This window comes from Onychostruthus taczanowskii, unplaced genomic scaffold, assembly GCF_017590055.1.
Source record: "Onychostruthus taczanowskii isolate IOZ18803 unplaced genomic scaffold, ASM1759005v1 scaffold97, whole genome shotgun sequence".
NCBI lineage: Eukaryota > Metazoa > Chordata > Aves > Passeriformes > Passeridae > Onychostruthus > Onychostruthus taczanowskii.
This window is the reverse complement of record NW_024507768.1, coordinates 1,331,275-1,346,569: the sequence shown is the minus strand read 5'-3', so window position 1 is coordinate 1,346,569 and position 15,295 is coordinate 1,331,275. Positions and strand designations below refer to the sequence as shown.

The 15,295-nt window shown below is 44.0% G+C and overlaps 1 protein-coding gene across 1 annotated transcript; it reads right to left on the bottom strand.

Annotated features, from left to right (window-relative positions):
- Positions 1-2,126: 2,126 nt before the first annotated feature.
- Positions 2,127-15,016, bottom strand: RSBN1 (round spermatid basic protein 1). Its single transcript, XM_041427093.1, has 6 exons — positions 14,341-15,016; positions 8,196-8,333; positions 7,641-7,783; positions 6,622-6,789; positions 5,486-5,594; positions 2,127-4,941 (listed from the first exon to the last, which is right to left on the bottom strand). Exons 1-6 carry the CDS (start codon positions 14,962-14,964, stop codon positions 4,480-4,482), a joined length of 1,644 nt encoding a protein of 547 aa, XP_041283027.1. The 5' UTR covers positions 14,965-15,016; the 3' UTR covers positions 2,127-4,479.
- Between the last annotated feature and the right edge of the window lie 279 nt (positions 15,017-15,295).

Genomic DNA, 15,295 nt, shown 5'->3' with positions numbered 1-15,295 from the left:
CATTCCGCAGGACTATTTTACAAAGAAATAGCTTAACAGTTTGACACTGGTGTACAGTCAGCTACCGAGAGCGCGGGGGGGCGCGGGCCGCCCCCGCACAAATGTCAATAAATACACTAAGGCCGCACAAAGCAAACAGTCGTCCAGGCAATTGTACACGTCCTCTGGAGGCAGAGACCTTAGATAAATTAAAACCACAGGAAGAAAAGAATCGTAGCTGCCAATCAAATCAAATGAAACCACGGAACAGCAATACAGGAGTGGGTGTCTTTACATGTTGTACAGAGAGATCGGGAGAGCCGCGCTTCGGGTGCTCCGGGCCTGGCCGCTGCTCGGAGGGCTCCGGGGGACCGGGAGCCAGCCGGGGGACCGGGAGCCAAACGGGGGACAGGGAGCCAAACGGGGACCGGGAGCCAGCCGGGGGACAGGGAGCCATCCGGGGGACAGGGAGCCAAACGGGGGACAGGGAGCCATCCGGGGGACCCGGAGCCAAACGGGGGACAGGGAGCCATCCGGGGGACCGGGAGCCAGCCGGGGGACCGGGAGCCAGCCGGGGGACCCGGAGCCATCCGGGGGACCGGGAGCCATCCGGGGGACAGGGAGCCATCCGGGGGACAGGGAGCCAGCCGGGGGACAGGGAGCCAGCCGGGGGACCCGGAGCCATCCGGGGGACCGGGAGCCATCCGGGGGACAGGGAGCCATCCGGGGGACAGGGAGCCAAACGGGGGACAGGGAGCCAAACGGGGGACCCGGACCCATCGGGGGCACAGGGAGCCAGCCGGGGGACAGGGAGCCAGCCGGGGGACCCGGAGCCAGCCGGGGCACCCGGAGCCATCCCTCAGCTGCTGTGCCAGCCCTCAGGCTGCCCAGGCTCAGCCGCAGCCCGGGAACACGCAGCGGAGCCGGCAGAGCACAGCCGAGCCCCGGTGGAAAGTGTCCCTTTGGTGTCCCCGCTGCTGCAGCGGGAGCTGCAGGGAGCTGGAGCTGCTCTGCAGGACAGGGGGAAGCAAAGCAGCCCCAGCTCAGCTCCATGCTGAGTTTCCAGCCCACTCCTAGCACAGCCCAGCCACTCCAGCCCTTTCCAGATCTTTCAGTCACCAGTACTTGGTTTAAAGTCGAGCCTAAGCCTCAGTTCCGTGTCACAAAACTTGGTCAGTGACAGTTCTGTGTCACTTGGTCAGTGACAGTTCTGTGTCACTTGGTCAGTGACAGTTCTGTGTCCAGCACCAAGCTGGAGTGTTTTCTACCTGGCACACATCACAGAGCAGATGCTCATGAATGGAGCACTGAGGACTGGCAGGACTGACCAGCACGTTTGTATTTAGGAACTGTTCTGTAGCTGCTTTCCACTGAGAGTAACAGAAAGTGAAGGTGTTGGAATGGACCTTAAAAATCATCCAGCCCCAACTGGGCCAGGCTGCCCAAGCTGGTTTTGAAAACTTCCCAGGTTGGGGCATCCATGGACTCCCTGGGCAGCCAGATCCTCACCACCCATCTCACTTCTTCCTCACCTCTAAGCTGAACTCCTCCTCTTTTATTTGTACCCATTGCCCCTGTCCTGTCACTCAGCTCCTGATGAGCAGCCCCTCTCCAGTGTAGCCCCTGCAGACCCTGGAAGGGTCCAACTGAGCAGCCCCAACTTCTCAGCCTTAGAACAAGCCATCAAATGTGGCTCAAAAAATCACATCAAATCAAAGGTGATTAGCTCATTAAGGAGCCTCGTTTATGGCATCTTGGAGACATTCAAATAGCAGCTATTTAACATGAGATAATCAGAAGTATTTACTGCATTTGTTCTGCTCAAACACTAAATGGCCTGAACTTGTTACTTCCTCTCTAAACTGCTCAAGCTCATAAAAAAAAAAAAATCAGTGTTCTACAGGTCTTGGGCTGGAAAACATTTGCATTTGTCCCATCAAAGCTTTGTTCTGGGCAACTGAAGCAATGGCTGGAGAGTGAGCAGCTTCCCAAGCAATCCCTCTCACACCTGACACCCAGAGTTGAGGTGGAATTTGAAAGTCTGCCAGTTTGGTTAAAGCACAGCAAAGCTGAGCATGGATTTAGTAAGAGATTCACAAACAGCTTGTTCCTCTCTCCCTCAGTCTTCCAAAATAGCATCAGCAACATTCAGGTCATTCAAAGATACCTTTATTTATGTGCATTTAGATCTGACATTAGGATTTCAGTTAGAAACTGAGCAGAGCACAGAGAGCATGGTGCTGCTGGTCACGTCCCTCCATGCAAGAGGAAGTCAGAGCACTTTCCAGCTATTTCAGGCTGCTGTCACAGATTTCACTAAAGCTACAGCTTGGAAAGCAGCACAGACCACCCTAGTCTTGCCTCATCCACTTGAAAACTTGTACATTAGAATTTACAGAGGACTTCCAAATGGATTCTTTCAAATTGGATTCTCCAATTTTCCCAACAGACAGGTTGGTGCAGGGGGCTCTCTGCTCTGTGACAGTTCCTGAGTGATCAGTGCTGGCTGCAGGGAAAGGCCACCCTGGGGGCAGGGACAGGCAGGGAGCAGCACGTGGAAGACTCGCAGACTCGGTCAAAAGGAAAGAACGCCCCTGGGGAATCTCTGAATGTGAAGGATGAACCGAAACCACTATTGCCTGTGAGGAATTTTACTTTGCACAACCCTTAAAGCTATGAAATTCCTCTCAACGTAAAAAGTGGAAAAAACCCACCAGAGAACTGACGGCTCGTCTCGGAGCCGCGCTGAGTCATCTAGAATTTCTGCTAAGATTAAATTACACCCCTGCATGAATCACATTACTTCTCATCATAAAAGCTTTCCATTCTAACACCTTATTTACACAGATTACTAAACGAGTCACTACCACTTCAATCTGTAAATTAGTTTTAAATTGAAATATTTCCTAGTCCTCATTTTTGTACCGAAGACAATACATACATACACATAAGGAGTAATACAGGTTCTAACTAATCACTGCAGTATCTTCTGAGGATTATTTCTCTATCAGTTTAAAATAGTGACCTCTACACTGAGGTGCTAATATGTATATAAAAGCCTACACAAACAATATTGCACAAAGTAAGATTTATAATAGAGTAACATATTTTAGAGACCCTTATAAAGAGAAGAGTAATAATTGATATTAAAAAGATGCATCCAGAACTAACACAGCATCTTTGCTTTTGTCTAGTCTAACATAGTGTTTCAAATCTTTCCTACCCCAGTGAGGATTAGAACAAATGAAGTTATCTGGAGACAGCTTAAGTTGCACCAAACCCCAACTTGTACTCTAAATGTGGGGAGGGGGAGGGAAAAGGGACTTTTCCTTTTGATGACTGGAAAGGGCAGTAATAAATGGGGTGAGTGAAAGTCAAATACAGGTTACACGTTAACATCCAGAAATATTGAAAGATTGGTTAAAAACTGTTGATAGCTGACACTCTACACACTGAGCACGTGCTGCTGATTTTTCCACAGTAACTGGGCACCCAGGAGCTACACATGGAAAAAGCAGTCCAACGCCAAAATACTTTTTATTGTGAAATACTAATACAGAACTTACACAGTAAGGCTGTCCTTATTCTAGGAAGTCAGGTATCAGCTCAATGCTTATTGTATTAAGTGCATCAGTACAAGGGAAAGTGTGGATCCATTGGACACGTTACGACCCCATCAAAACAAGCTGCCAGGTTGGTTAAGTATTTTAAAGCCTTAAAGTGCTCAAAGATAGCAGTTTCCTCCACAAGACTACCAAGAGGTTCTCTAATTTTGACACTAGCATTTGTCACATTCAGGGAAGATGTATTTTGGAAGCAAAAACCCCCACACCAAACAACATAAGCAGTGCTATGAGAAGTGTTAGGTCAGTAAGTCATTGCATTTCAACAGGAATCAGACACTTGCTTCAGTTCTTTTTACAGGTCACCCTTGTAGGAACTGTAAGAAACATCAATTTCTATAGCTTGTATATAAACCAACATGTCAAGAACAGACATACCAAAAAATTCCACAAATCATCAAAAGTGCTGTGCTTTCTCTATTTTTTTTCTTTCTTTTTTTTTTTTCTTTTTTTTTTCCCTTTTTTAAGCAATTAAAATAAGATGGGGAAATCACTTTGCAAGTCTTCTACAAAAGCATCACTTTCTGGTGAAGATTAGAGATAAAGTAAAAGTAGGGAAATAACACTGACCAATGGAGCTCAATCATTTCATATTCCTGGAGGAATTCCAATCTGACTTTGAGAAGATATTCAACATCTCTTTACTTGAACAGAAAGAAGTGGTAGACCACTGTTACAGGTTGTACTAAGGGGTTAAAATACAACTTGAATTTTGCATAATCTGTGTAAAAAAGATATGCTTGACATTTTGGAATGTCACCTTTCTTTATAGAATTATAGGCAAGATTTCTCCAATAAAACATAAGCCAGTTATAAAACTATAACTTCACATCAAAATTTTAAAAAGTTGTTTAAAAAATGTTTGAATATATACATATCACACAGAAGAGCCTGCATGATCCTGTGGATTGTGTTGGTGATCAGACTCTATTTTAAAACCTGGAAGGGGCTGGGCCACCTGATCTGGTTGCACAAGTCCTGATATTGAAGAAACAGAGGAGGAGAGCACCCCTGGGGTAAGCTGAATTTCCATACCTGGTTCTTCAGACTCTATTTTTACACTCACACCTTGGGGTTCACCTTCTGCCTCTGTGTTTCCAGGAACATCACTGTTGAGGCTTGAATTGCTTTCTGCTTTTGGAGAAGTCTCCCCCACGGGGTGATACTGTTTGAGTCTGATGTGCCAGGCTAAGCTGCAGACTGCTGACACTGTTTTGAACTGATGGATGACATTTCTAGGGATGAAGTAGATGTCATTGTCACACAACTGAATCCTAGCATAGCGAATGCCTTCCCGTCTCATTTGGTTTAGTTTGGCTTCATCCACCCATTGAACACACTGAGAAGGAGAGATGGGAAAGTTAGTGCCAACCCTTCAAAAACTCTGCATCTTCCTGTTGTCAAGTGAATTCTTGTCCAAATCAGAATGTCTCAATTTCATGGGTAAAATTTCTAATTTAAATGAGAAGTGGGCTTTAAAAATACAATTTCTCTGATGTCTTGAGAGGAGAATGAAGAGGTTTCTACAGTTATAGCTAAAAATAACAATGGGCTGCATTGCTTGGGCTGACAGGACTGAGTTTAGATGCTTCCACAGCCTAAGAAGACATCAGACATCAGAAAAAGCAGAAGCAGGCACACATGGCTTAATCAGCAGATTGTTTCTATAGCACACCCTGGGACTCACAGCATGAACCCCAGCTTGGGGGAAAGGAAAAGAAAAAGGTCCCTTCCAACTGAACTATTTTATCCTGAAACACAAGGAAATTTACCCAAGAGAACTGAGGGGATACAAAAGGGCTGACTTTAGGGAGAAGCTGGGATCTGTCAGAAACTCCTCCCAAAACACCAGGAATGAGCTGCCACGAGGGCAGATTTGATACCTGTGACACTGGAGGTTCATGCAGGTCCAGCTGAAGCCTCTGCACAACATCAGTGAAGTCTTCAGCATGAAAACAAACCACATCTTTGGTTATACGAGGCTGGTCACTCCTAGAAAAAAAAAGAGAATTCCAGGAATTTTTGAAGTATTTGAGTTCCAGAGCATTCCAGCTCTTCCCAGCAGAAAGCTTCATTGAACCAATGACCTGATTGAGTGTTACACTGTGCACAAAGTCTCAACACTTCTCAATAGTGTATTATTTTGAAAAATATGTATAATTCATGTATTTCCCTTTTTTCTTTCTCAATTTTTGCTGCATTCACCACAGAAGGGATGTTTGCACGGACAGTACACTGAAAAGCCTGAGACCCAGGTTCAAACTGCCACTATCAAAGTTCTCTGTGTTCTAGGAACCACAGTTTGCCTCAATTCTATAATTGCATAGAATAATTCTGCATTAAAGGAAAGATGAAAAATTACAAAGTAACACTGAAGTTGAAGCAGTGAGGAGTTTTATTCAACAGTATAGGAAATATTGGCATATTTTATTCTAATGATGCTATCAAATTTCTAATGTAATTTCTAGCCATTACAACGATGCAACGTCCAGTTTCTCTGCAAGGTCAACAGCCATATCCTGGGTCCATGACCTGAGAAAGCACTGCAGCTGTGAAATTAATTACACTGAGCTCTTAGACTACAGTCACAAAAACTAGAATTAATATACCTGCTCAGAAAAAGAATAATCAAAGATGATGGTCCAAGTTTGAGGCTTTTGTATATCACTAAAATACTCTGCAAGTTGCTGTTACAAATTTTTTACTGCCTCGAGATGGAAAAACAGGAGGTACACAGCCTGAGGTTTTCAGCTCTGTGCAACTTTTGAATCACAGAATTAACTAGACTGGAAAAGACATTTAAGGTCAGCTATGACCTAAGACCTCCTCACTGACTAAACCATGGCACTGAGTGCCACGTCCAGGCTTTATTCTCAAAAACAAAGTGACTCCACCACCACCCTGGGCAGACAATTCCAGCCGTTGTCTCATTAGCGGGCTGAAACCCGACGAGGTTTATTTTGCAAGGATATATATCTTTATTTTTTAGAACAAACAGCTGCATGCCAGCAGCACTCACCATTCCCCAAACTGCACAGCCTTGAGCACCCCGACAGCAGCCGTGCTCTGCCAGTCAAAGCCCTGCCCCACGTGGTCAGCGTGAGCTCTGGTCCTGTCCTCGAACAGGACCTCGCGGGGCTCGCTGGTCCGAGGTAGGTACTGCAGGTTCTTGATCTCGTTCATGGACCTGCCACGGCAGAAAAACGCACATGAAAAATGTCCCCGCTGCTCAGAAATTAGTATTTGTGTTGAAATTATCTTAGAATTTTGGGTGCTGCAGGTTTCAAGGGAACAAAGTACTTTCCCACTGATTTTTTTCTAGGCGTTGATTTGGTGAAAGATTAAAACAAAACCAGCAAAGTACAATTCAAGTTGTAAGACCAAACGTTACAAAGCAAATCAAATCACAAAATTTTTGTGTTCACATGTCCTGGAAGACTTCCTCCAAGAACGTACCAGCATGTAAAATAGAGTTATCTTACAGAAACTTCAGTTATTTGGGAGCACATCCAAAAATTCTTCTTGAAATGACAATTAGAATATGCTTCCAAATCTCCTGAAATTTGTTTTAGAGCACTCTTTCAGAGACAGAAAGCAAGAATACACAATAATTCCTGGGCAGACATGTTATAAATGCTTTAGCACTGACATCAGAAGGCAGCAGGAGCAGTAGAAGGATCTCTGCTGTTTTACAGCATTCCACCTGCCCTCACCACCAAATTGGTTCTTGCCACAAAATAAAATGAATTAAGTCTCCTGCAGGATAATAAAAAGAGGTTTTAATCTTAAACCACGGATCTAGGCTATGTGAGAAGTACTGAAAGATACTGTCAGAAGCAGTGAAATAAAATAACCATCATGGGTAACATTTGCTTTATCAGCTGAGCCAATTTGAAACAAAGTGAAAGTGAAACTTAAATCTGAATTAGTCCTCTGAAGAGCCAGTTACACATCAAGTACTTTGCTTTTGTTCTCAAATCTGACACAGCCTTAACTGCAATGTTCTACCTCGAGTACAAAAGCAAACCCAAACCTTACCGGCGCCGTTTGAAGGGTGATTTTGGCATATCAGCTGTGGGGATCATCTGCTCTCCCGGCCTCACCCACATGATGGGCCCATCATCACTCTGGGACCTGCACTGCAGTCTGAGACTGGAAAGAGTCCCCCAGGGCAGAGTCATCTAAAAGAAAAGAGGAACAAAACAACCCACAAAACACACATAACACAAAACACTGGGTGAGATAGAAAAATTAAATGATGCCTTTGGTAAAACTGGTTCAAATCTGCTGGTAAAAGAACTGCATAGAAACTAAGTAAGTTTGAGAGGTAAAAGATATTCCAAGCTAATTTTTATCAAGCATAGTTTTTAGGGAAGTAAAAGTGCATGTAGTGCAAGTATATATAATAAACTTGATTATTTTTAATTAGCCACCTCAGTCCATGCCCTTCAATTGGACACAGGAAAGAATGAACCTCAGTAGCCCAAACAAGCACATCAATAAAGGAAATACCTTACAGTTTCTAATTACTTAGAAACCTAACAATTGCTTAAATATCTGCATTCTCTGAACACACCACAAGTTACTGCTTACTCTAAGAAATGGAGATTCTTCCAACATATCTAGGAATTCTGGGAAGTAGTCCCCCACTTCTTCATCCACTGCTCCCACCAGGCTGATCTGGCGCATGGGTCCTGCTCGGTAGGTGCCGCAGCAGTACGTCCGATTGACCTGCAGGGCACACAGGAGACACAACAGCAGCACAGCTTGAGTTCTCTCTCAGGAGGACACAAGTGACTGATCTAACACGGCAGGGATCAATCTTGGACTCGTCCACATGTGTTTCAGCAGATGGGCCTTTGGGAATATGCACAGGGACTGTTTAGAGGAGAAGAGAAAGAAAAGACTCCTGCCTGTACTCCTGACAGGAAATCCTCCTGGAGTCTGAATAACAGCAAGTGAGTATTTGACTAATTCAGGAACAATTCAACACTTCCAGGCTGACTTGAGAAAACAACCACACAAGGTTTCATTGTGACTCAGTCTTTCACCAGCAAGCTTCAACTCTCCACTAGTTTGTGCATTTGGACTTTTGCTTCTACATTTCAAACCGGATGCCCCTGGGACATGCACATTCCTCATTTCAGCCCTGTCCCTCAGGTCCTTCCCCTGGCCTGCAGTGAACAACCTCAAGGTCTTTCATGCAGTGGTTCTGGTGACAGCATACACAGGAAACTGGACAAAACCCAGATGAAATGAGGGGTTTAGCTGGAAAGCCAGTGCTCATGGAGAAGAATTTTAGGACAGCCATTTGCAGTAGAACCTGCTATCAGTGCTGGGGTCAGAAATGCTTTAATCTCACAGCTCGTGGACATCCTCTAGAACACAGGCTGTCCCACTTTGCTGGGTCATCTGGAAACTTTTCTTGCTGATTTCCTGTTCCCAGAGGGGAGGCACTGGCAAGACTCCAGTGCTCTGCAGGCTCATGCTATGGAGTGCAGCTGGAACGTGCCATGTGGCACAGAGAGGCTCTGTGCAGACACCACAGCTAACTTGTGACCTAACTAAGTGACCTTACAGAGCACAAGTCTGCTTTGCACAGCCAGCTGTGGCTGAGCCCCAGCCTTCCACCACCCTTCAGTGCTCTAGGGGTGAAAAACTCCAGCTCTTCTCCATGGCTGAGTGGTGGGACAGTACAATTACTGGTAAATGTGCAGTTGAACAGTCATGTTCACCCAGTGTGATGCATTTTAGAACTCCACTTATAGACACATGGATGTAGCAGCTTAGCTTTAAGTTTAGTTTCAGTTTTGCATGTTTAACCAGCAAACCAGATGTCATTAAGCTACTCCATGCAGTTCTTGAAGGTAAATTAGAGAGACTAATAGAGTTACTGCTGCAATTTTATCCTCCAGCAGCAGCCATAGATATTTCACTTCTTAACAATACAAGTTTAGCTCACTCTATTTGCTGAATGCAGTTCAGAGCAGGAGCACTGCAACACCACTGTAATATTTTTGTTCTGTGCACATACAGAAAAACTAAGGACTGAAGTGCTCTGGTCCTTATCCAGTGAAGATTAACTGCCTGGCACTGTTTATGTAAGTGCAGACAGACTCCTTCCAGATGAGTTCTCTGCTACTGAAACCACCTGGTGAGAGTCACTAGTATGTTACAGGTGTTTGTCATGAGTTAAAATGAATTATAATTCCATATGCAGCTTTTCCATGTAATGTTTTCAAAGGTAATGAAAAATTAGAAGCTTTAACTTTGTTTTCTTTTTAAATGCACTGGAACAATGGAAAAATCGACCAATTCAGGAGTTATAAAGGAAACAGAAGAAATACTTTAGGGAAACACTGGATTTCAATGCTTTGCTAGTTTTAACAGAAATCAAAGGAATATACACACCCTTGAGAATTAAACCCAGGACATGTTTATACTGACAACATGCACCAACCCACAATCCCAGCAGGCTGTATTATTCATCTCAAGCACCTCAATCACAGGGGATGCCATAAAAAACTTCTTCACAGCGTCTCTCATCCTTAATTCCTTCTGAGCAGCAAACACTGGTTAGGCCAGTGGTCTCAACAATATGATGCAATGAACATCTAAAAGAACAGGCACCTTGCTCTCCCTTTACAACTGGGTGGTTTAGTGTCCCATGAGTAAGCACCCTGCTTGCTGCACTGCAAGCTGCTTTGGCCTTTCATTCACCAGGTGCTCCAGATTCCCTCTGAGCTCTGCTCACCCCACAGTCACCTGTGTGCACCCCTCATTGAGGCAAGAAAGCTCAGATGATGAAATAGCTGAAGTCACTTCATTACATCCATTAGGACCTCTCTCAGTGTTTTTTATTGTTGTTTAAAGTCCAACTCTTGTTTAGGAATTTAGCTGGGGTCACTCCAGTTCACGTGGCTGCCAGAAGTCAGTAACTTTTTACCACAGCACCTCCCTTGCTACAATTTGCTCCCTGTGCTGCTTTAAAAGCAGCAGTGGATCTCAAGCACTCACTGCCACTGTTTTTACTGCTGCAAATGGACAATGGGGCCAGTAAGACAGCTCAGGCAGCCTGTGCCCTTTCAAATGCCACCCAGCCATCACTGCTGTGTGTACCCCCCACTCACAGTTATGGGCACATTTAAAATTAGCTCCAGTGCTCATGGAGACATTTTCTGTCGGCTGCACCATGTGCCTATCAGCGTTTCCCACACTTGGGTGAGAACAGAGGCAGACAGAGGCAGTGTTTCCTGTCAGAGGCTCGGAGCTGGTGTTTATTTGCATGTTCCTGAGGCAGCCCAGCCTCACCACGGGTTAAGTGAGCAGCACAGGATGAGAAGAGGACACGCAGATGAGGCATCAGCTGGAAACAAATGAGGTTAAGTCTCTGAAGTTTCTCTCCAGTTGCAAGAAAAGCATGAATCAGTTGACAGCAACAATATTTCAGCATGCCAAGTCAGCTATAAAACCAACCACACAAAACCTTGGCTACAAGGAAGAAAGCAAGAGCACAAGGCTGGCTCCTGCTGAAGGACAAGGCAGTGACATGCCAGCACAGCAAGGGTGACATGCTTGACTAAAATCTGACATAGTGCAGGACCACTGGGCATTGTTTATATGGCTTTAGTGACAAACCAAATGAAGGATTCAGTACAGATGCACAATTTCTCAATTTCATACTTTGGTAGCTACTGGTAAAAAAAAGAAATTGCCCTCCCAGAATCAGAGAGGTTCACATGGGGCAGACAATCAAACTGGGATGTGGTTCATGAACGCTGTCAGGAACAGAGCAACCTTTCTGAACAGCAGGAGTAAGAAAACTCACCCAGTTATCACCTGTTGGCTGCTTCTCTCACCTCCTTTCCCAGAAGGAAGAGCAGCTTATGCAAAACCTGCTTCCCCAATTCTCTTTCTTGGCCTCTTCCCAGAACCCCCACACACCCTCTGTGACAGTGTAACTGTTCTTTGGATCAGAGAGAATTCATCAGGTGAGCTGATCAGTTGGAAACAAAAAGCAGAAATTTTTTTTTTAAACTCTAAATATATTCCCATTCACTGAGTGGAAGCAGTTGTACTGAAACAAGTGATAAGGAAAATAAGAGTTCATTCTAGCTGCACGGCAAAGCTTCCAAATTAAAGCATGCCCTTATATGTGAGGAAAGCTTACAAATTACTGCTCAGAGATTTGAGTCTTGAAAGCTCTCAGCCCAAGTGAACAGCTCCACACTAAAGCTGAGCTCCAGCATTGAAGTATTAGAACCAATGCAAGCAAAAAAATCCACAGGACACTGAAGCTTAATTATTTTAAGATACTGAAACCAAACATTTACGTAACAAATTCACATTGGAGTGCTTTGCTATAAACTCACTGCCCTGAGAACAAAGGAATTCACCTTGCAAGGCAGTTAATTATCACTAGACTTACCAAGTCGTTCAGATTAAAGTCCTTATTTTGAATACTACAATTCAGTTTCTCTAAAAACACAAACCAGCTGAATGTCGTGCAAGCCAAAGGTCACATTAACTTGCAGTTTACAGAACAAGTTTTGATTTCTGAACACTGAATCTTCAGGATTCAAGACTCCCTAAAGCTCCCAAATCCCTTGGCACAGGTCAGTGCAGCAAACAAACTCATACACAAAGAACCCAGAATGGAGGCAACTTAATTATAAATAACCAGTGTTCCAGCCTACAATAGTGCAACATGTTTCATCTGCTAAAGCACAACCATGAAGTGCTTCTGTACTGTACAACTCTCACTCAGAAGGGTGAAAAGTGGAGCTTGGCCAATCTGACCCTCACCAGAGCTACCAAGGAACAGGAGCACAACAGCCAGGGTCATCACCCCAGGCCCTGGAGCAGGGCACTGCAGCTTTCTCCACTCAAGACAAGCCAGCCTGCTAAGCTTGGGTGAACCCACCACCAATTTCTATGTTTCTTCAGCTTTTCCATCACTGTATTCCCTGAAGAGCCCTGCTGCAGCTGCCTGAGACAGCTCCCCTGTTTGCTCAGGGAGAACTGCACTAACACACTTCAGCCAGAGAGGATTAACCAGGTCATGCTGGAGCTGGGTTTACAGAAGTGGTTTAGACCAACTGAACCTTATGTCATGACTCAATCTTAATCAAGTTTAGACAGTACTTAAAATAGAATTAATTGAAGTACCAGCAGTCTATAACCCAGCAAAGCCTCTTATTTATTACCATACATTCCTCACGTGTATTTATAGTGCCAGTATTCATGTTCACAGAACATTCACAAAGAAAAAAAAAATGCAATTGTTAAACATTCCAGAGGCTCTGCTTAGCCATCTCAGGGGTCATCACATGTACTCAAGCCAGAATGCAATCAGGACACTAAAGAACACAGCTAAATCATTAATACAGAAGACTTTAAAGCCTGACCTGTGGACACATGTGACATCTGCAGCACGCAGGTGTGTGCTGTGCAGAAGTGCTGCTGCCCACAGCAGTGGTTCATATGCTCAGATTGTTTTGGGGGCTCTGCACCCAAACACAGCTCTGTCAACACAAAGAATTACTTACACTAAGAAACAGAAGCTGCTTAAAATAAGTGCTGCAGCAGCAAATCAGTGCCAAACAAAAAGCCAAATGTCAGAATTTTTCATTTAAGGCTATTCAAAGACTCCACAGCGACCATGCAGTAACTTTCCCCAAAGCAGTAATTGTTTCTCCAATGCAAATCTTGCTTATAAGTGTTTGGTAAAGCCTGCAGAGAATCAAAATAACCCATCCACAAGCACTAACACTCCAAAGTCTGCTGTTAAAGGTGTGTTCCTATCACACTGAACTGAAGTCCATGACAGAGTTTCAGATTTATCCCCCCAACAGGTGAACTAGTAAATGTAATTAATGTCTCAAGTAAAGACCTTAAAGGTCTGATTAGCAGTTTGGATCCATTCTCAGACTAAACAGACTAAACAGAAAGAAGCTTTATTTTAATTTTATCTAAGCTGTGATCTTGTGATGTACTCACAGATACTTCTGAGTTTGATCACAAGACTAAAATCCAAGAGACTTTCATACGGGAATCTTAAAATTAGCTCAATTTTTACTGTTGCATCCATTTAAGTTACATGGAGATACAGTTTCAGAATTTAAACTAGTTTAAGCCTACCATGGAAACCAAGGGAGTAAACAAAATGAAACTCCTTTTCAAAGGCAATTTAAAAGATCCTCTAAACCCTGACAAATTAGAAAGTTTAAACAGCACATGGCACTGAGGGAATTAAGATGTTAAAAACCTGGTAAAACAGATATACTGAAACATGAAAAGTAACGTCATTGCAAAAAAAAAAGCAAATCCCAAGACCCCAAAAACAAACCCCAGCTCTGTTGACTAGAAAAGCAGGGTTAGCATTTGCAGTCTGTGCAATTCTTGACACAGACTTGGCTGCTGTTTTGAACAATCTCAGTGTTTTCCCAAGTTTAGAAGAAAAAGATGCTCAGTGTAGATCTTCCCTTAGTGTAGATTTTCCCTCAGGTCACAGGTAGCAGTGTCTGATGTGTGATTCACCAGCTACCAGGCAGCACAGAAAAGCTTTCAGCAGAAGCAAGAACACACAGCACAGTAGATTAGTCCTAACATCACCTTTCTTCATCTGCTTGGAAAATACATTTGTGACTTGCCTATTTTAAATCATGACTGCTCTGGGTTACCGAGGTTAATCAAATCTAGGCATTGTGCAACACTTGTGCATTTGAATAGCTCTTACCTGAGAGTGAAAATTTGAAATTGTTGTTGTTTCAATGTCCTTCTTGCCCAAAATTTCCATTTTCACTGGAGTGTTTGGAAAGTTAAAAGCAAAGTAATCCAGGAAGTCTGGTAAATAGGCAGCTGCTCCGTGCACTATGGCTAAAGCATAGTAAGCTGCATTTTTATCATTTTCACTGAATGACAACGCAAGAAACTCTTCTGCAAATCTCTCCATCTCCACTGGAGACAAAAATGAGAGTTCATCCATGTAAGCATGCAGGACCAGGGCACCTCCATTGGACTGGTGCTCCTCGTGAATGAAGTTACTGAATTTAGTGCCAGTCTTCAGGAAGCTGCTGCGGACAGAGTGCTCCTGGTGTGTCACAAAGGGGGTCTGCACTCCCTGGGGGACCCGGTATTCCTGCATGCCCAAGTTCAGTCTGCACAGCTGCTCATCCTTCAGGTACCTGAAGGATTCCTTGCTCATCTCCAGGTTGTCACACTGTCCTTGAGACAGAGTCTCCTTGTCAATGCGAGTGAGCCCGGCACACACTGTCTGCACCTCTTTGTTGTACATCTTCAGGCGTTTTCCCCTCACATCTTCCCGGTGTTTCTTTTTCTTTTTTTTCTTTATCTTCTTCATAATAAGACTGTCAGCTCGCTGGGTTTTGCCATTTTCATCTGGAGTTTCTGGCAGTGACAATAAAGAGAAGATTAGAGTTCTGCAATTGCAGCATATTCACCCCAAAAGAATTCGGGCCTCTCACTTGCTGAAGGGATCTATTCCCAGGGAGACTGACCAATTGTAAAACATTGCATTTTTGGTTGTGTAATTAAGTCAAAAGTCAGGGTGCCTATAATTATACAAATAAAGCCTTGAATTAAGGAAACCTTACAAAATTCTAGCTTAATGTTTTAGAAATACTTCCATTTGTAACAGATTTATTAGAACACCTTTAAAAGGAGTCTGTATT